Source organism: Trichechus manatus, unplaced genomic scaffold (genome assembly GCF_000243295.1).
Source record: "Trichechus manatus latirostris isolate Lorelei unplaced genomic scaffold, TriManLat1.0 scaffold00027, whole genome shotgun sequence".
In the NCBI taxonomy this organism is placed as follows: Eukaryota; Metazoa; Chordata; class Mammalia; order Sirenia; family Trichechidae; genus Trichechus; species Trichechus manatus.
Window position 1 is genome coordinate 4,885,070 of NW_004443963.1, and position 22,198 is coordinate 4,907,267.

At 41.9% G+C, this 22,198-nt stretch overlaps 1 protein-coding gene across 1 annotated transcript in view; it reads left to right on the forward strand.

Moving 5' to 3' along the window:
• STAB2 (stabilin 2) overlaps positions 1–22,198 on the forward strand; it is a 212,782-nt gene that overhangs the window by 123,548 nt on the left and 67,036 nt on the right. Inside the window, exons 27-34 of the mRNA XM_012554793.1 lie at positions 2,861–2,959; positions 3,048–3,155; positions 5,935–6,066; positions 8,616–8,744; positions 9,843–9,899; positions 14,389–14,484; positions 15,509–15,704; positions 17,537–17,632. Of these exons, the coding sequence (XP_012410247.1) occupies positions 2,861–2,959; positions 3,048–3,155; positions 5,935–6,066; positions 8,616–8,744; positions 9,843–9,899; positions 14,389–14,484; positions 15,509–15,704; positions 17,537–17,632 (913 nt within the window). The remainder of the gene's footprint in view (positions 1–2,860; positions 2,960–3,047; positions 3,156–5,934; positions 6,067–8,615; positions 8,745–9,842; positions 9,900–14,388; positions 14,485–15,508; positions 15,705–17,536; positions 17,633–22,198) is intronic.

The following is a 22,198-nucleotide window of genomic DNA, read 5'->3' on the forward strand; positions in this document are numbered from 1 at the left end:
ATGGAATATTATTATCATAGTAGACAGTTCAAGTCCCTCCTCCTCTCTGGAGCCTTCGCTGATCCCCACAGTTCATGTCACTAACCCAACATATCAAAAGGGTAAGTTCTAGGGTCAAATAGAATCTGGGTTCAGGCACTTCTCTAGCTGTGTGACCTTGGGCAAGTTACATAACCGCTCTGAGCCTCATTTTTCTTCCCCTGTGAGGATTAAATGACCCCATTTCTCTCGGTGCCTGCTGCCTAGTTAAAAAAAAAAAAAAAAACCTGTCGCCACTGAGTCAATTCCAACTCAGAGCGACCCTATAGGACAGAGTAGAACTGCCCCATAGGGTTTCCAAGGAGAGGCTGGTGGATTTGAACTGCTGACCTTTTGTTTAGCAGCCAAGTGCTTAACCACTGTGCCACCAGGGCCCCTGCTGCCTAGTAGTCCCTCGAAAAAAATACTGGGCTTGTTTTCTTTCTCCTTCCTCTGAAAAATCCCATGGGATTTTTTCGTATAGAATTCAGTTTGCGTAACTATACTCTCTTATATTGATAGTTGCTCCTTATCGGTGTAAGTCCTGAACCCCTATATGATGACATGCCCCAGAGGGGTAAGGCTGCCTCTTCTCTTTATCCCTCTTAAGCACTAGCATCTCACCATGTGCACAGTAAAAATTATTGCGTGCCCCCTGTGTGCTAGGCACTGTGCCAAGTGTCAGGCATCACATTCTCTCATTTGGTTTTTACAACAACCTTAAGAAAGTAGGTGCTGTTATTGTCCTAATTTCACAAATGAGAAAATGGAAGCTTAGCTTGGCTGAGTAACTGGACTGAGGTAGAAGTTATATGAACACACAAAATTCATGGGTGCATATCTATTGGTTCAAGTTTCTGCTTAGCCTCTAGGTTGCACTGGCCCCCTAAAAAGCCCCTTCTATAGCTGTCCACTGGGCATTGTAATCACCTTTGTCAGGGCTGCCATGTCCACTTGTGCAAGTTATGCCCTGCATAAAGGTGCCTGGCCAAGGGGATCAATGGGGCTAACACCTAGCCCATGTCACTCCCCATTTTGTGTGCTCGTGTTTGTAGTTGTAAACTCCCAGAGAAAGGGGCGCCTTTTTTAAATTTGTAGAGACACTCTATGGACTAGCACTGGCTCTCATATTGCGTATTGTCATGTGATGTGGATGTGCAGGCTTTTGTCAGCACCATCAAGTTCTACCAGACCATCTCCTCATAGCTTCAGAATTAGCCACATCCCATCTAATCATCCCAAGCTCTCACTCCCCACGTCAGCTCCATAAACTCAGAAATGTGTTTGTCTTCCTCTAATACAAGAGATTGGCAGACTTTTTCCATAAAGGTCTAAATGGCAAATATTTTAGGCTTTGCAGGCCATATGGTCTCTGTCACAACTGCTCAACTCTGCCATTGTGGCACAAGAGCAGTCATAGACAATACATAGACAAATGGGTGTGGCTGTGTTCCAATAAACCTTTATTTTCAAATGCAGACAGCAGACTATATTTGGCCCGTGGGCTGAAGTTTGCTGACCCCTGTTCTAATGACTGTCATCTCCTTGAGAGAAGAACCCAGGCCTCAATCACATTTGTATATCCCCTACCTGGCCTATAATGTTGTTGTGTGCTGTTGAGTCCATCCCGACTCATAGTAACCCTAAAGGACAGAGTAGAACTGCCCCATAGGGTTTTCTAAGTTGTAATTTTTATAAGAGCAAATTACCAAGTCTTTTCCTCCGTGAAGTGGCTTGTGGGTTCGAAACGCCAACCTTTTGGTTAGCAGCCAAGTACTTAACCATTGTGCCACGAGGGCTCAGTAAATGTTGGTTGAAGACTGATTGAATTAGAAAAACTTTCCAATTTTGGATTCTTCAATCTGAGAAGATTCTATGTAGGATGAGAAGATGGAAATAGTTATCTTGTCCAGAAGGTTAATCATGCAGGGCTTGAAAACTCAAATGCCTGTATGGATCAGATAGATGATAAAAATGAGTGAGAGGAGGTAGGAGAAGGCATTAGGGAGTGGTGGGGACTGTAACTAAAGGCGCTGCAGCTACTCCCTGCAGCTGTATGTTGCCTTCAGGAATGAAGACTGATGTTTTCAAACAGAAGTCAGAAAACCAGATTTTTTAATAAAAATTCCCTATTTTTATACACTGTGTGAGCCAAACGAAACCTTTCACAAGCCAGATTCAGCCTTCTGGTTTGCAGTTTAAGACTTCCAGGTTAATAGACAGATAATGATAAAACCTGAAGAATACACAAATGAACAACAACAAAATGGATTTAAGCTACAGCCTGTAGGATTTCAGTTCGATTTATAGGGCCTTTCCTGAGCCCTGGTGACACAGTGGTTAAAGTACTCGACTGATAACTGAAAGGTAAGCAATTTGAATCCATCAGCCACTCCACTGGAGAAAGATGTGGCAGTCTGCTTCCGTAAAGATTTACAGCCTTGGAAACCCTATGGGGCAGTTCTACTCTGTCCTGTAGGGTTACTATGAGCAGAATCAACTCAACTGCAACAGGTTTTTTTTTCCCCCGACAGTGTAGAGTAATGAAAGTTGGAATGTGTTACTGCAGGGGAACTATAAAATCTTTTCTGTAAGGTGAAATTTTCTCTAATCGTTGAGATTTAAGGGCTAGACATAAAACTGAACTAATAACATCACAAAGTCCCTTCCAGCCTTGTCACTCAGTGTCCAAGAATGTTTTTAGTTTGTGCGTAATCTTCAAAACATTTTTAATGTCAATTCCTTTGATTGCCTAAAAAGGTTAACGGGATGTTTCTGTGCATTGCCAAGCAGCAAGTCCTATAGAAATGTGCTCACAGAATTCTTGGGCTTCCTTTGCCAGGTTCTGATTCCCCAAAGAAGTCTAACTGGCTCCTTACCAGGCCTGCTCGCCCGGCTGGATCAGATGCCTGGCTATTCCATCTTCCGGGGCTACATCATTGTAAGTACCACGTTCTCTGCATGACCAACTTGGTCAGTTGACCTGGGAGTGGAGATCCCTCACGCGCTCTTGTCTCTTTCCATCACAGCAATATAACCTGGCGAATGCAATCGAGGCTGCCAGTGCTTACACAGTGTTTGCTCCAAACAACGATGCCATTGAGAAGTACATCAGGGAGAAGAAGGTTGCAACACTAGTAGGTATTGGGAACAATAATCAGGGAAATTATTTTCTGAAAACTAAGACACTCAACATTTTCAAGCCATCGATATATACCATTTTACTCATTTTATCAAAACTTCCTCATCCATATCCAGATACTTCACACAAACTTGTGTGGAGACTCCCTAACACACATAACCTTGTGCCAGAGCTGCCCATATATTGGCGTGTACCCCTGAGAGCTCATACTTGGTTCCATATACACTAGGATGCAGATGTCCCAGGAAGCTGGCATGATCTTTCTTCATGGTTGCCTGTTGCTATGATGCTGAACAGGTTTCAGAAGAGCTTCCAGACAAAGACAGACTAGGAAGAAAGGCCTCATGATCTACTACCTCTTCTCCCTCCCTGGCCTCTCCCTGGCCCCGGGCAGCTGAGATGTCAGCAGCAGGGACCTAAAAGGAGTAAATCATCTCTATCTTCCTCCTCTTCTCTCCCTCTCTGTCTTCCCTGATTCCTAACATCTAGGGGTAAACAGCCAACATTTGTCAAAGGATTTCATAAAATAATAAAAAGCTTCAATCGTGCCACTTTCTGGCTCAAAACTCTTCAGTGGATCCTTAGTTCTTGCAGGACTAAGTCCAAACTACCTCACCAGGCATTTAAGGCTCCAGTAAACTGGCTCCATAAAGTGGCTCCATAAACTGGCACCAGAACTTTCATACAGGAAGGGCTCAGGGCTGCCCACTGCACAATGAAAGGAAGTGTTTGAAGCTGTGTGTGCATGACAAGCACCTTGTTTTCACTTACATCTTTATGTAGGGTGGCTGAGATGACGATGCTAATGAGATGGGAACTGGCAGTTAAAGCCCCTCTGTCTAAGCCATCCTTGGGCCCACCACTATCTCCCACCAGTTCTCTGCAAAAACCATGTGGTCTAACCAGAGTAATCATCTCATGGAGCCTGAACACACCAAGGACGTTTCTCTCTTGGTGCCTTTGCTCAAATTTAAAAAAACCAGTTGCTGTAAAGTCGATGTCAACTCATGGCAACCACGTGTGTGTCAGAGTAAAACTGTGCACCATAAGGTTTTCCCTGTATTATGCTTCCACGCGCCTCCCCAATTTCATTAAATGTAGTTTTGGTCTCACCGGGTTTGAACTTGAGGAGCAGCAAGTGTTGGTGGTTAAGAAGAGACATTAAGAGGGCTGGAAAGTTCTTATCTGACTGGTATTGTCATGATATATTGTTGTTGTTAGGTGCCATCGAGTTGGTTCCAACTCATAGTGACCCTATAGGACAGAGTAGAACTGCCTCATAGGGTTTCCAAGGAGCGGCTGGTGGACATGAACTGCCAACCTTTTGGTTAGCAGCCAAGCTCTTAACCACCATGCCATCAGGGCTCCATGATATGGCATTGAACTTTCAGGGCCTGGCAAGTGCTTAAAACTTAATGCCTCTCTGGTGGACACTGTCATGAGTTCTTTGGAGATGCCACACATCATCCATGGTCTTTGACTTGTTATTCCCTCAAACTGTGTTAATGCTCTCTATTCCTGCAGTCACTTATTCCCTCCTCAGACCCTAAGAATCCAGAGATCACGTCCAGCTTTTCCTCTGGAGAAGCTCGTCCACCCTTCTAGGCAGCCATATTGGATAAGACCTATGGCACCAGCACTCTCAGACACAGCCACACAGCTGGTCCTCAGGAAATGCACACACTCTCTTGTCCAAGCCAACTCCAGGAATGCTGTCCTATACCAGTGCAGCAACAACTCTCCTCACTCCATGACTGATCAGTTCACCAGTCATCTCTGGATTATAAGATTTCTCACACTTGAGTCAGACTCCAGTTCCACATGACACTCTATCTTCAGGGGACACAGATCAAACTCTTTGAAATGTGCTGTTGAACCTCCTCTCATGACCCCTGAGATGAAAAGCAGGCTGGGGTGTGGGGACTCTGTCTTCATCAGCAGTTCTCAAAATAAAAAAAAAAAAATTTTTTTTTTTTAAATTCCTCTCTAGACTATTATACCCTTAGTCATGGTTTTAGAGTCATGTAACAAGTTCTTGGCCATTCTGCTTAGAAAATTTGCAAGTTCCCCTAGGTGATCTCTTTCAAAAATCATTTTGGTATTTAATATGTATTGTGTGTTGATGTCTGTCTTAGCCTTGGATCTCTAGAGAAGCGAAACCAGTAAAGTGTAGAGAGAGAGAGAGAGATTTATATCAAGGAAATGGCTCATGCAGTTTTTAGAGGCTGTATGTCCCAAGTCTGAGGGGTAGGAAAGAGGATTCTCCTGACACATAGCCGAAGGGGCTGGCAAACCCACGATTGGCAGGCCAGAGAGCAGGGCTGTAGCAGGCTGTGAAGATCAATGAAATCTCAAGATCGGCAGGTAGGCTGCTAGCGCAAGTCCCAAGAACCAAAGGTCAGATGAACAAGGGCCAACTGCAGCATTTAGAACAAGCAAAAAACCCTGGCAAGGCAAGCAGGAGGGAAGTAGGTGGAGAATGGAGAAGAGAGAAGGCTGAGGGGGCAGTGAGCTGCCACAGGCCCTGCTCCTGCCAGTACCACTCAGCAGATTCCATCACGGGGGTGATCACATATCAGATTTCAACAGGGAAGTGATCACAACATTATACAACTGACAAAACACTGAGAATCATGGCCCACCCAAGCTGACATACAATCTTAACCATCACAATGTCTCAATCAAAGCTTTCAGTTCAACAAGTGCCTGGCACTTTGGCGAAACCTGGTAAGTGACTGGTGACAGGCTGACTTTCAATCCTTTGTGTTGTCCAGGAGGAGGATGTCGTTAGGTACCACGTGGTCCTGGAGGAGAAACTCCTGAAGAACGACCTGCACAATGGCATGCACCGGGAGACCATGCTGGGTTTCTCCTACCTCCTTGGCTTCTTTCTCCGCAATGACCAGGTGCAGTCCCTTTATTTAAAACTCCCAAAATGAGTGTCTTAGCTTCTATTATCCGTCATCACTTCTGTACTGGAATAATCTCACCAGTGCTTCCTAAGCCTTATCAACAAAAGACAGCTGTGTTTCACCATAAAGTAGTGACTAAACTAGATTCTCAAGTTCCCATTTACCTTCCCTGTTGACAGCCTTCAGATAATCAGTGTAGACTTATGAAGTATGGTATTTGAATCCCAGCAGTCACTGGTACAACAAACCCATCACAGTTCTCACGCAATCTCCAAGAGGGAAGGGAGCCTGAGGTGCCCAACCAAACTCCCAGAAAGTGGGACTTCAGGGCATAATGAACCTAATGACATACGAAGGACTCAGGAGCCAAGTGAATTAATATTGCTATCATTGCTTGATCATAGAGATTGCAGTCCTAGAGCCAATGGACCGCCAAGCCTGTCTTCCAGTATTTATTTCACATAATACCTACATATCTAAGTGTTTAGAATTCATAAAAAAGAACTAGATGAAATATTTAATATATTTTAAATATAATTGTATTCACGTATTTCAGACATCAAGTACAAAGGTTAATATGAAAATCCAAAAAGAAACCCACAATGGAATTCTAATATAAATTCTCACAGGAGGAATTAATAAAAACATTATCTAAGGTAAACTAAGTAGTATATTAAAATGAAGAAAGTTTAATTATAAAATTTTTAATCAATCATATTATTTGATCCTTTTAAAAAGTAAAATCTTAAAAATTTGTTCAATGATGTCATCACTGAATCACAAGTAAATTTTTGTGTGAAAATCTTTTAACTGCTTAGGGAGAAAGTAAGTCTTTCTGACTCATAGTTACCTGTGGGGAATAAGCTAAATCTAAATATTTTACTCTGATTCCTAAAAATAATCCCTTCTACTGCATATGTAATAATTGTGAGAAAATCTTTTAAATACATTTTCTTCTTTTTCCAGGAATGGCAATTTTGTTATTTTTAGCATTCATTTTGTTTTTATCTACATCTTCTTTAATTTCATCATGTAGAGGTGCATAGTTAGTTGAATCAATTTCAATACTGCCATGTTCATTTTCCATTTATTTGAAAATTCTTTGATCTAGAGCAAGAATTATTCTTATAATAGAGGTTTGTTTTATTGATACTCACTTTCTCTTAGGACAATGGAAATGTAGAAAAATGCCTTCTAAATGAATAAACTTGTGTTCAAATAAAAATTTTAATGCATCCCATAATTCTCTGGATGCATCTCATGATGAAAATGATACATATTTTTTTAAATGTCAAGTCAGAGGTATTACAGCCTCAGAAGTCCTGCTATTGTGGTATTTAACAATAGCTCATCATCTTGAAATACTGGAAAATCTGTATTACAATCACCATTTGACAGCACCAGTAAAGTCTGTGCAAGAGTTCCAAATCTTCACAAACCCTGGAACATCTCCATAGAGCTCAACTACAAACTTATCCCAACACCTAAGTGGAAATTCACATGACTACAAGTAAACAATAAGGGACTTTAACAAACAGTAGAAGTTCAAATTTAAGCACTTGGTAGAGTCATTTTAATATTGCTGCAGTGGAGAGTGTCAGGGCTGTTATTTAAAAATGTTTAACTCTTATTGGATACTAATGTGATACTTGCTTAGTACAATAGTCTCCCCCTTCCCAAATCTCAGCCATGCTACACTTATACACACACACCACCCCAGTTTTTCAGGGAACCATTTCTTCCCATTGTATTAGTTATATTAATGAATGAATTAATGGGTTCACTTATTTTGCATTAATTACTCATTAAGGTATTCCCTCCTTAAAAAATCAAAACAAAACAAATCACAACTCAAAGCTGAATTTGAGTTGGCAGCATTTTGATACTGACATAGTCCCCATCTTGGATGCTTATGAACATAGTAGGCAAAGGCAGAACCAAACATACCATGCATTCCAACAAAGCCCCAAGGGAAACATGAGGTAATGGAGACCCCATACTGGGAAATGATATGAGACTGTCTTGATCATAGAGATTTTATAAACTCTGAAACACTCCACAAATGCTAGTTATTTTATTCTTACATAACTGTCATGTAGACTTTCTGAGGATTGTTTGCAAATTAAGCACAAAGTAGAGACATTCTAGAAGGACAATGAGCTTCATTCTTCATGTCTTGGTTTTGGGAGACATTAACCCCTCTAGGACTCCCAGTCTACAGCAAAGCTCAGCATGTCCATGGAGCCATCTTGCCAAAAGGCACTAACATAATGATCATGATTCAGTCGCTTTCAAAGAATCATAAATCTATTTATGTGAAGGATGGAGAGAAAGCTTAGGGATGATCGAGAACAGCCCCTTCCTTTTACAAAAGCAAAAATTGAGGCTCGGAGAGGAGAAGCAACTGGTCCAGAATTACACAGCTAAATGGTGGCAAAGACGATCCCTCCGCTATTGTCATATTGATATCCTCCAATCCCCATCTTCCCCATCCCCTTAAAATCACTACAATAAAAATTCACATTTAACCCTCTTGTTCACAGCTCTATGTAAATGAAGCTCACATAAACTACACCAATGCAGCCACTGACAAGGGAATAATCCATGGCTTGGAGAAAGTTCTGGAAATTCAGAAGAATAGATGTGATACTAACAACACTATTATTGTTCGAGTAAGTTACATCCAGGGCCAATGATGCAACTAAAGAGTGTTGGATTATTTTTTTTATCATTTTTTTAAGCATATGACTCTCCTATTAAGAGATCTCAATTCAGTTCAAAAAACATCGAGTGTTGAATATCTCTGATGTGCCAAGGAGCATACCAGGCTGTGGCTCTACAAAGACAAATTATGTGCCAGGCACTGCTCTAAACATTTTACATGTATTAACTCATGTAGTCCGCACAACACCCTATGAAGTAGGTGCTGTTATTCCCATTTTACAGATGGGGGAAATGAGGCACAGAGAGTTTACACAGCTATAAGTGACAGAGAAGGGGTTTAAATCCAGGCAGTCTGGCCCCAGAGCGAGAACTCTGAACAACCACACTATACTGTCCAGTAGATACCAGATTAAGAACTAGATATATTGGCCTCCTCATGTTTTAGGAGCAAGTTGCACTTTAAGAGTTTCAGACATTCTTTTATGCTCCTTTGTCTTGTAATATTATCTCTGTGGGCTGTCTCCACCCTGCACTCCTCAACCGGACCATGAGCTCCTTAAGGCTGGACACTGTGTGTGACACATCCTCTTAGTCTGAATCTTGCCCAATTCACTAAATAGTGGATTTCAATAAATGAGTATTGTTGTTAAAGGAATTAGGATTTAAATGTGATAAGAACTACACACTTTAAAGGCTATTAAGCTCAGAAGAGTACTGTGGAGGGAAACGATACTCAAACGTCCAAGACCTGAGGTAGCTGGAGTGCTTGCCTCAAAGAACATTAAGAAGGATGACCAGGTGGTCTTCCCAATATCTTTCCAATTTTTAATTTTATATCCTAAATCTTTCAGCTGCAAGGTCTGGAAAATATCTACAGTTTCATTTTGCACTAAAGTTACCCATTACTCATTGCCATCTAGTTGATTCTGAGTCATAGTGACCCTATAGGACAAGAGTAGAACTGCCCCACAAGGTTTCCAAGGAGCACCTAGTGGATTTGAACTCCTGAACTTTTGGTTAGCAGCTTGAGCTCTTAACCACTGTACCACCAGGGTGCTACTAAAATTAGTGACCTTGAATTATTTTCTTTGCCTCTACTTACCAAGGGAAAGTGTGGGAAGTGTCTCCAGCAGCTGATCTGTCCACTTGGAACTAAACGACTGGTAAGTATTTTCTCCACTTTGATAAAATAGTCCTAAGATCCAAGGGAAGTCCAATTTAGAAATTGAGTCTCAAACATACCTCATTTTTTACTATCCTAATTCCTTCCTTTGGTTTTCATTTAAATGTAATGTAACTTGTAATGTTGTATGAATCTTTATAAACAGTCTTGAACCCTTTTTTTTTTTTTGGAACCAAGGCAAAATGTAATTAATAAATAAAATAGAAACTCATATCAATCAATACACATTGCAGAAAGGGGTTTTTCACTTTCTACATCTTTAATATCCTGGTATCCAGTTAAAGGCAGCAGCAAGAAATCTTATTAGAGAAGACAAACTCCATATCCCAAATCATGTTCAGCCTGGATGAGTTCTACCTGCCTGATTTCTTCTTAGAGTTGAAGTTACAACCAACTTCCTCTAAGGAAACAGATTGTAGATCTGGGTGAAATAGACACGTTGTTTAATTAATCACTGATCTATTTTATTATAGCTGTTTATTGTAAAAGCTACTTCTGATAATGCTGCAGCTACTACAAAGAATAAATGCTTCTGCCCCTTTGATAGTAATTTATAACAAGAATGAATGCTGATTTACTCACTTGAGTTTTAATTTAATCTGATATATTATATGTCTTTGTAAACAACCTTCAATCATTTCTCGGACCCAGGTAGGATACTGCTGTTAGGTGCTGTCAAGGCAGTTCTGACTTCTAGTGACCCCTATATACAACAGAACGAAACACTGCCCGGTCCTGCACCATCCTCACAATCATTGTTATGCTTAAGTCCATTGTTGCAGCCACTATTTCAATCCATCTTGTTGAGGGTCTTCCTCTTTTTCAATGACCCTCCACTTTACTAAGCATAATGCCCTTCACTAGGGACTTGTCCCTCCCAATAACATGTCCAAAGTATGTAAGACGAAATCTCACCATACTTCCTTCTAATGAGCATTCTAGCTATACTTCTTCCAAGACAGATTTGTTTGTTCTTCTGGCAGTCCGTGGCATATTCAATATTCTTCACCAACACCATAACCCAAAGGCATTAATTCTTCTTCGATCTTCCTTATTCATTGCCCAGCTTTCACATACATATGAGGCAACTAAAAACACCATGGCTTGGGTCAAGCGCACCTTAGTCCTTACAGTGACATCTTTGCTTTTTAACACTTTAAAGAGGTCTTTTGCAGCAGATTTGCCCAATGCAATGCATCATTTGGTTTCTTGACTACTGCTTCAATGGGCGTTGATTGTGGACCCAAGTAAAATGATATCCTTGACAACTTCAATCTTTTCTCTATTTATCATGATGTTGCTTATTGGTCCAGCTGTGAGGATTTTTGTTTTCTTTATGTTGAGGTGTAATTCATACTGAAGTCTGTAGTCTTTGATCTTCATCAGTAAGTGTTTCAAGTCCTCTTCATTTTCAGCAAGCAAGGTTGTGTCATCTGCATATCGCAGGGTGTTAATGAGTGTTCCTCTAATCCTGATGCCCCATTCTTCTTCATATAGTCCAGCTTCTCTGATTATTTGCTCAGCATACAGATTGAATAAGTGTGGTGAAAGGATACAACCCTGATGCACACCTTACCCGACTTTAAACCACTCAGAACTCCCTTCTTCTGTTCGAACGATTGCCTCTTGTTCTATGTACAGGTTCCTCGTGAGCACAATTAAGTGTTCTGGAATTTCCATTCTTCACAATGTTATCCATAATTTGTTACGATCCACACAATGGAATGCCTTTGCATAGTCAATAAAACACAGGTAAACATCTTTCTGGTATTCTCTGCTTTCAGCCATGATCCATCTGATATCAACAATGATATCCCTTGTTCCATGTCCTCTTCTGAATCCAGCTTGAATCTCTGGCAGTTCTCTCTTGATGTACTGCTGCAGCTGCTTTTGAATGATCTTCAGCAAAATTTGCTTGTGTGTGATATTAATGATATTGTTCAACAATTTCTGCATTCTGTTGGATTTCCTTTCTTTGGAATGGATACAAATATGGATCTCTTCCAGTCAGCTGGCCAGGTAGCAGTCTTTCAAATTTCTTGACGTCTTTCCAGTGCTGCATCCTTCTGTTGAAATATCTCAATTGATATTCTGTCAATTCCTGGAGCCTTGTTTTTCACCAATGCCTTCAGTGCAGCTTGGAACTCTTCCTTCAGTACCATCAGTTCTTGATCATATGCTACCTCCTGATATGGGTGAATGTCAACCAATTCTTTTTGGTACAGTGACTCTGTGTATTCCTTCCATCTTCTTTTGATGCTTCGTGCGTCGTTTAATATTTTCCCTGCAGAATCCTTCAATATTGCAACTTGAGGCTTGAATTTTTCCTTCAGTTCTTTCAGTTTGAGAAATACCAAGTGTGTTCTTCCCTTTCAGTTTTCTATCTCTGGGTCTTTGCCCATTTCATTATATTTTACTTTGTCTTCTCAAGCCGCCCTTTGAAATCTTCTGTTCAGCTCTTTTACTTCATCATTTCTTCCATTCCCTTTAGCTACTTTATGTTCAAGAGCAACTTTCAGAGTCTCTTCTAACATCCATTTTGGTCTTTTCTTTCTTCTCTGCCTTTTTAATGACCTTTTGCTTTCTTCATGTACGATGTCCTTGATGTCATTCCACAACTCGTCTGGTTTTCAGTCATTAGTGTTCAATGCATCAAATCTGTTCTTGTGATGGCCTCTAATTTCAGGTGGGATATACTCAAGGTTGTACTTTGGCCCTGGTGGTATTGTTCTTCAGCTTCAACTTGAACTTGCATATGAGCAATTGATGGTCTTTTCCACAGTCGGCCCCTGGCCTTGTTCTGACCGATGATATCGAGCTTTTCCATCATCTTTTTCCACAGATGTAGTCAATTTGATTCCTGTGTATTCCATCTGGCGAGGTTCACATGCATAGTTGCCATTAATGTTGTTGAAAAAAGGTACTTGCAGTGAAGAAGTCATTGGTCTTGCAAAATTCTATCATGCAATCTCCCATGTCGTTTCTATCACCAAGGCCGTATTTTCCAACTACCAATCCTTCTTTGTTTCCAACTTCTGCATTCCAGTTGCCAGTAATTATCAGTGCATCTTGATTGCATGTTTGATCAATTTCAGACTGCAGAAGTTGGTAAAAATCTTCAGTTTCTTCATCTTTGGCCTTAGTGCATGGTGCATAAATTTGAATAATAGTCATATTAACTGGTCTTCCTGGTCGGCATATGAATATTATCCTATCACTGGCAGCACTGTACTTCAGAATAGATCTTGAAATGTTCTTTTTGATGATGAACACGACACCATTCCTCTTCAACTTGTCATTCCTGGCATAAGTAGACCATATGAATGTCTGATTCATAATGGCCAATACCAGTCTATTTCAGCTCACTAATGCCTAGGATATCGATGTTTATGTATTCCATTTCATTTTTGACAACTTCTAATTTTCCTAGATTCATACTTCATACATTCCAGATTCCAATTATTAATGGATGTTTGCAGCTGTTTCTTCTCATTTTGAATCTTGCCACATCAGCAAATGAAGGAGCCAAAAGCTTTATTTCATCTATGTCATTAAGATTGACTCTACTTTGAGGAGGCAGCTCTTCTCCAGTTGTATTTTGAGTGCCTTCCAACCTGAGAGGCTCATCTTCTGGAACTATATCAGACAGTGTTCCACTGCTCTTCATAAGGTTTTCACTGGCCAATTTTTTCAGAAGTAGACTGCCAGGTCCTTCTTCCTAGTCTTGGTCTGGAAGCTCTGCTGCAACCTATCCACTAAAGTGACCCTGCTGGTATTTGAAATACCAGTGGCAGAGCTTTCACTATCACAGCAACATGCAAGCTACCACAGTACGACAAACTGACACATGTGGTAGACACTAGGTAGGCTATAAATCAATCAATCAATAAAAACCAAGTTTCAGGTCAATCAATGTACAATGCTGGTAGGAAAGTATTATCTGGTTTACTCTTTGATTCTTCCTAACTTGAGTTAGCCTCTAGAGAAAAGTTCTTTTTGCAGAGTACTACCTTAAAAAAACAAAAAACCAAACCAGTTGCTGTCAAGTCAGTTCCAACTCATGGTGACCACATGTGTGACACAGTAGAACCGTGTTCCATAGGGTTCTCAGTGGGTGATTTTTCAGAAGTATATTACCAGGGCTTTCTTTAGAGGCAGCACGGGGTGGGTTCAAACAGCCGACCTTTCAGTTAGTAGCCCAGCACTTAACCATTTGCGCACCCAGGGTCTTGAGTACTACCTTAAGGTATAATTATCTGGATTTTTCCACCTGGCCTTCTGGCAGCCAACACTGTTGTGTTTTTGTATTTTCTTGCTGATAAAGCAGTGCCAAGAAGCTATCACCCTTCCTCCCTAGAACATTTTAGTTGGAGACACAGCAATGCATCACCCACCAACTTGGTTTTAGAGATTGGAAAAAATTTTGTTTTCTTAACTAAAAAACTGATATAATCATTACTGTTACATAGGGCGAAGAGACGAGGAAATGTATCTATACCCTTTATTTCATGGGAAAGCGATCTCCGTTCATTGGGTGCCAGCCAATGTGTGTGAAAACTGTAATTGTGAGTATAATGATTTACTAATCCTTCTAATTATTGTAGCAATACTGTAAAACTTAATCGTATGTTATACTTTTCAAAGCACCTTTGCATGTGTTCTTTCTGCCACCTCCCCTTCCTCCTCATTGTCTTCATTATCTTTCTAAGTAGTAGTGGAAGTCATAAAACTCAGGACAACCCTATAAGTCAGAAAATGGGAAGAGGCTCCAATAACATTTACATGATGAAGAAATTGGAAGACTTAGAGGCTAAGAGGACCTCCTTGTTCTCACAAGAGGGTAGTTCTGGAAGCATGCTTATAAGCAAGAGACAGGAAGTGGACAGTTGCTAAGGAAAAAGGAGGTGGACCTGGTCATTTAGAAAATGGAACCCCAGAGCTAAGTACCTCTGGGCTGTAGCTTTAGAATCTGCAGGAAAAGTCTTTATAACTTCCTGTCCTGTTTCTCTACCATGCCTACCCGAGAAGAGACAAGATCCACTGGCCTTTAAGCTACAGAGTTTGGGGCCGAAGCAGACTGTGTTTTAATGTCCTCAGGAATGAAGCCAAACCCAAGCCAAACAGATACCCTTCCTACAGCTTCCCTGACTCATTTATAAAATGCCAAAGAAGTCACCCGCAGAGGTGACTGCTGGATAAAATAAGACAGGATACCAAGGGGCCCAAGTTTGGGAATGGTAAGGGTCCCTCAGTCCTCCTACCTTTCCAGCATCACTTGTGTTATCCTTTTGGTTTATTTCTGCTGCCTCTCCTTCTTTCTCATTTTTCTTCACTCTTTTCTCTTACTTGCCTTTTTCCTTTCCCTCTTTCCTACCTCCCCAGGGGAGGACTCAGTCCTGTCCTCAGCACCCCTGGAAACCGCTTAGCCTCCCCCAATACTCAGAGGGCTCTTTCCCCAACCCCCACTACCCCACCATGTAGGGTCAAAGAAGCAGGACACACACCATGTCACACCAGCAGGGTTTCTACATGGAGGTGGGTGAAAACAAAACATGGGAGTGTGGGTCAAGCCCTGTGCTTCCATTTCAGATGAGAGAATGCTGTGCAGGCTTCTTTGGTCCCCAGTGCCAGGCCTGCCCTGGGAAAGCTGGGAATGCCTGCTTCGGAAATGGAATCTGCTTGGATGGAGTGAATGGCACGGGCATGTGTGAGTGTGGAGAGGGCTTCAATGGGACGGCCTGTCAGACGTGCACCGAGGGCAAATATGGGATCCACTGTGACCAAGGTGGGCACCCTCCTCCCCAGGCCAGTCAGGCTCCTGAGCTCCGGGAACCAACTGGAATGTACAAGAGTGATTTGACACATGCTCCCTTAGTAGCCTGTCTTTCCAGGCAGGCTGGGTTCCCACCTGCTATTATCATTGTGAAGGCGCTCTGGTAGAGCAGTGGTTAAAGCGCTTGGCTGCTAACCAAACATCGGCTGCTTGAACCCACCAGCCATTCTGAGGGAGAAAGAGGTGGTAGTCTGCTTCCGTAAAGATTTATAGCCTTGGAAACCCCATGGGGCAGTTCTGCTCTGTCCTGTAGGGTCCCTACGAGTCCGAACTGACTAAACAGCAGTGGGTTTATCATTGTTAATTATAGGAACTTCTGCCTCGTGTAATTTGCATAGGGCAATGTTTCCAAACATTATCCATCACTAACCTGGAGCCCTGGTGACACGGTAGTTAAGTGATAAATGGCTGCTAACCAAAAGATCGGCCCTTGAAATCCACCAGCTGCTCCTTGGAAACCCTATGGGGCAGTTCTACTCTGTCCTATAGGGTCGCTATGTGTCGGAATTGATTCGACAGCAACGGATTTGGTTTTTTGGTTTTTAACCTGGACCTACCAACCCACCCCACAATCTGTTCCTTGACATTCCCCAAACCAACCATATGTTTCTGTATTTACCTTCACACTAGTCATCATAGTTACACTTTAAATTTTGGACATTGCTTGATAGATTGAAAAGCAGTTGTGCACACATTATCTCATTTAATCTACACAGGAATGTCATATACATGCGTATTGTTAGCTTCGTTTTACAGATGAGAAGATTAAGGCAAAGAAGTTAAATGACTTTCCCCTAAGTTTACAGGCTGTGATCTTGATGAGAGGCAGAACTAAGATTTGGATGCACGCTTAGATAGACTCAAAGCCCTGCTCTTAAGGCATGCTGTTCTTCATGTGAAGACGACTATTGATTGACCATCACAAGCCACATGCTTTAAGTTACTTTTACAGAAATAGTGATCCATTTGATCCAAGTCATCTGCATTCTTTGCCCTGACTTCCTTATGCCCAGGGACACACGCCTATGAGAGAGTTGACTGGAAAGGAGGGGTTTCTTAGTCCATGAAGAGAAAACAAAGCATTGCTCTACATAGCACTAAAAACCATAAACTTGACCTTGCTATCACTGTTTTCTCATCAGCTGGTCCAAGCCAAACAAAATTAATATATAATTGAGACTATTATAGTGCCAGTTTTGTCCGTGATGTGGAAGAATTACCTGCTTGCATTTGCACAGGGATTCCTAACCTGGGACCCAGGGATAAGCCTCATGGGATCCAGGAAAACCCTGAGGCTGGATGCCTTTTGGACAAAGGCATTCATGCCTTTCATCCGATTCTCAAAAAGGCTGAAGACCCTGCTGAGTAACAAAGCAACAGGCATTTCAGGCGTATATAAACTGATCTCAAATTGGCTTCTTTTTGAAGTCCACTCTTAGGGAACACATGTGGTTCCATCCAAAAGGCCCCCACCTAACCCTTGGTCCTCAGATAACCTTAGTTGAGGACACTCTTCATGCTGCTTGTGTCACTAACTCATACTGCTACACAGTCCCAAAACTATGGTCTGAATGGTCTTGTTGAAGCATGACCTGGTTCATCTGTTACCAACCTGCTAGACTCCATTTCCTATGCACCTGCCCTTCCCGTGAATCTAGCCCTCCATTAAAGGCAATGATTTTGAGGAATCAGGTTGAAGAATTAAGGGCAATGAAGTGAACTCTTGTAGTAAATCATAAATGAGCATGGTCAGACTGATTATTTGTGGGCATTTTTCCACTTAGTGTGTCCTTGTGTCCATGGGAGATGCAACCAAGGACCCTCTGGTGATGGCTCCTGTGAATGTGACATTGGCTGGCGAGGAGTGCACTGTAACATTGGTAAGCTTGACCCCTCAGTATTTATGATCCGTTCTTAGCCTCGCTTCTCAACAGCTACAGTTTTTCTCTTTCTAAAATGGAAATATAAGAAATTTCTCCTTACAGCAAGAAGTTTGTAAAAGAAAGAAAATAAAAATTACTCATCCTTCCAAAGTAAGAAATAACTCTTATTAATAGTTTGTGTTAACCTTCCAACCTTTTTCTAGGCATATAAATATATGTGTATGGAACTGTATGTTGAGGTGTAATCCATACTGAAGGCTGTAGTCTTTGATCTTCATCAGTAAATGCTTCAAGTCCTCTTTACATTCCACAACAAGGTTGTGTCATCTAATATCACAGGTTGTTAATGAGTCTTCCTCCAATCCTAATGCCACATTCTTTTTCATACACTCCAGTTTCTCAGATTATTTGCTCAGCATACAAACTAAGTATGGTGAAAGGATACAACCCTGACGCACACCTTTCCTGATTTTAAACCATGTAATATTCCCTTGTTCTGTTTGAACGTCTGCCTCTTGGTCTATGTACAGGTTCCTCATGAGCACAATTAAGTGTTCTAGAATTCCCATTCTTTGCAGTGTTATCCGTAATTTGTTATGATCCACACAGTCAAATGCCTTTGCAACATCATGATAAATGGAGAAAATATTTAAGTTGTCAAGGATTTCATTTTACTTGGATCCACAGTCAACACCCATGGAAGCAGTAGTCAAGAAATCAAATGACACATTGCATTGGGCAAATGTGCTGCAAAAGACCTCTTTAAAGTGTTCAAAAGGAAAGACGTCACTTTGAGGACTAAGGTGCACCTGACCCCAGCCATGGTATTTTCAGTCTCTTCATATGCACACAAAGGCTAGACAATGAATAAGGAAGACCAGAGAAGAATTGATGCCTTTGAATTATGGTGTTGGAGAAGAATAGTGAATATACCACAGACTTCTAGAAAAACAAACCTGTCCTGGAAGAAGTTCAGCCAGATAGCTCCTTGGAAGTGAGGATGGCAAGACTTTGTCTCGTGTACTTTGGACATGTTATCAAGAGGGATGAGTCCCTGGAGAAGGACATCGTGCTTGGTAAAGTAGAGGGTCAGTAAAAGAGAGGAAGACCCTCAATGAGATGGACTGACACAGTGGTTGCAACAATGGGCTCAAGCATAGCAGTGATTGTGCAGATGGCGCAGGACCAGGTGGTGTTTCATTCTGTTGTACATGGGGCCGCTATGAGTCAGAACCGACTCAACGGCACCTAACAACAACGACAATGAAACTATAGTCTACATACAGTTTTGTAACCTACTTTCCTCACTTCACATTACATCATGGGAATCTTTCCATGTGAATAAATGTAGATATACATCATGACTTTTTATATTTCTATGTAATATTCCATTAGATGAGTGCACCTGCTTTTTTAAACCAATTTGCTGCTTTCATCAACAATGCTTCAATGAATATCTAGTATATACATATTTTTGCATTTGTCTTAATACTTCATTTAGCTAAATTCCTAGAGATGGAATTCTGAGTCACAACTTGTACAAGGCAAGGTCATGGAAGCTCCATAGTCACATCCAAACTCCCTGAGGGACCAAATCGCTGGGCTGAGGCCTGTGGGGACCATGGTCTCGGGGAACATCTAGCTCAATTGGCATAACATAGTTTATAAAGAAAATGTTCTACATTCTACCCTGGTGAGTAGCGGCTGGGGTCTTAAAAGCCTGTAAGCAGCCATCTAAGATACTCCACTGTTCTCACCCCTTCGGGATCAAGGGAGAATGAAGAAACCAAGATACAAGGGAAAGATTGGTCCAAAGGACTAATGGACCACAACTACCACGGCCTCCACCAGACTGAGTCCAGTACAACTACATGGTGCCCGGCTACCACCACTGACTACTCTGACCAGGATCTCAACAGAGGACAAAATGTAGGACAAAATTCTAATTCAAGTAAAAAGACCAAACTTATTGGCCTGAGAGAGACTGGAGAAACCCTGAGAGTATAGCCCCCAGACACCCTTCTAGCTCAGTAATGAAGTCACTTCCGAGGTTTATCCTTCAGCCAAAGATTAGAAAGGACCATAAAACAAAACGAGACTAACGGGGCACAACAGCCCAGGTCAAGGACTAGAAGGCAGAGGGGACAGGAAAGCTGGTAATAGGGAACCCAAGGTTGAGACGGGACAGTGTTGACGTGTTGTGCGGTTGTTAACCAGTGTCATAAAAGAATATGTGTACTAACTGTTTCATGAGAAACTATTCTGTAAACCTTCATCTAAAGTACAATAATAAAATTAAAGAAAAAAAAAAAAAGAAGTTGGCACTTTGTGGAAAGGTTTTGCTATTTATTGCCAAATTGTTATCCAGAGGTTCTATCAGCTTGTTTTTCCCCCATCAGGGTCTGAGCAGACCCATTTCTCCTACCCCCACCACATTGCGCTGATGTTTCTTAATACACTCCAGGTGAGAGCAATGAGAGGGACGAGACTGTCAGGCTGAAAGAAGCACACGGAATGGCACAGAGATATGAGAATGCCCTGTACACTTAGGGAACCATAGGATTTCAAAATGAGAGCATGTAGGGGCAAAGAGTAAAGTTGAATGAGAAAAGGCTAGAGTGGTGGGCACGAGCCAGATCAGGAAAGACTAAGGAGGTTGGGCATTCTCCTAAAGCCAACAGGAAGCCATTAACCAGTTTTTAACAGGGAAGAAATGTGATCATATTTGCATTTTTGAAAGATCCTTCTGACACTGGATAGGAAAGAATACCTCTGGAAGCAGTTATCAGAAGTTACAGAAGCATCAGAAGTTACCTCTTCTGGGGTGGGGGCTGTAGAGGGAATCACAAGTGTCCACTAGCCCAGTGAGGGATTAGGGTTGTCAGAAGGTGTGTCCTTTTGGTGAGTGGCGTCTGGGGTCTTAAAAGCTTGCAAGTGGCCATCTAAGATGCATCAATTGGTCCCAACCACTTGGAGTAAAGGTGAACGAAGATCACCAAAGACACAAGGAAAGTATTAGCCCAAGAGACAGAATGGGCCACATAAACCAGAGACTTCATCAGCCTGAAACCAGAATAACTAGATGGTGCCCAGCTACCACCAATGAACATCCTGACAGGGAACACAACAGAGGGTCCCTGGTGGAGCAGTAGAAAGATGGGATGCAGAACTCAAATTCTAGTAAGAAGACCAGACTTAATGGTCTGACTGAGACTGGAGGTGCCCTGGAAAGCATGGCCCCTGGACCCTCTATCACCCCAGAACTAAAACAATTTCTGAGGCCAACTTTTCAGACAGGGATTGGACTGGACTATGGGACATAAAGTGATACTCATGAAGAATGTGCCTCTTAGTCAAGTAGATACAAGAGACCAAAGGGGCAGCTTCTGTCCAGAGGTGAGACGGGAAGGCAGAGAGAGTTAGGAGCTGGTTGAATGTTCATGGGGAATCAAGAGCAGAGGGGAGGAGTGTGCTGTCACAGAATGGGGTGAGCAGTTGGGGTCTCATAACAATGTATGTAAAAAAAAAAAAAATTGTATGGGAGACTAACTTGAAATGTAAACTTCATTTAAGTACAACAATAAAAAAAAGAAAGAGTGTCTTTGCTCAAAGCTCTAAGTGATGCTGAAATCAAGGGAATCCAGAATTAAGAGCTGGTTGAAAAGCTGAAGTGGGAAGTCTGAATGGTCCCAAGCCAAGGAGACAACCCAGGGCAGGTATCAAATGCTAGAGTATAGAGCCAGGATTCAGAAAACCTGGGAGAGAGGAGAAGGGAGCAATGGGATCATGCAAACAGTAGGATATCCTGGGTGAATCTCTAGAATAGATACAATAGATTGCCCCGGCTGTCACTTATGAGCTTATAAGAACATGGTGCATAGGAGGACCAACCACACTTAAAGTAACAGGGTCAGGGAATAGTCTGGAAGCTGTAGCAAGTTTTCAAGAGAAAATTGATGTAAGTCTGAATATGGCAATGGCATAACTGTGGCAGTTAAAATGGGGACACTTGGTTGCTAAATGAAGTCGAGTCAACAGCATGTGGTGACTGATTATCTGCAGGAGGAAAAGAAAAGGGAGGAGGAGGAGGTCAAGGATGACACCCAGATTATGACTTGAGTAACTCCACAGATGGTGGACCAATTTAGGAAGAGGACTGTTAGAGGGTAGTTCAGTTTGGGGTAGGTTTAATTTGAGGTGCCAGTGGACATCCAGATAGAGATGGCTAGGAGATTTCCATTCATCCATTCATTCATTCAGCAGATGCTTGGCTGAGCTCCTACTGTGTGCCAGGCACCATGCTAAGGTCACTGCAATGCATGTGATATGATCCCTGCCTTCAGCAACTTTTAGTCTGGTAGGAGATGGTGACACATACCCAGCCAGTTGCTACAGAGTGGACAGTTAAATTTGTGAGTTTAAGGCTCAGGAGTGAGGTCAAGACTGGAGATATAAATGTAAGAGACATCAGTGAATAGATAGAAGTGTATAAGGTTTACTCCATGAAGAGAAGACAGCTGAGCCAAGGACACAGAACCAGACTCACTTCTCTTCCTGATTTCC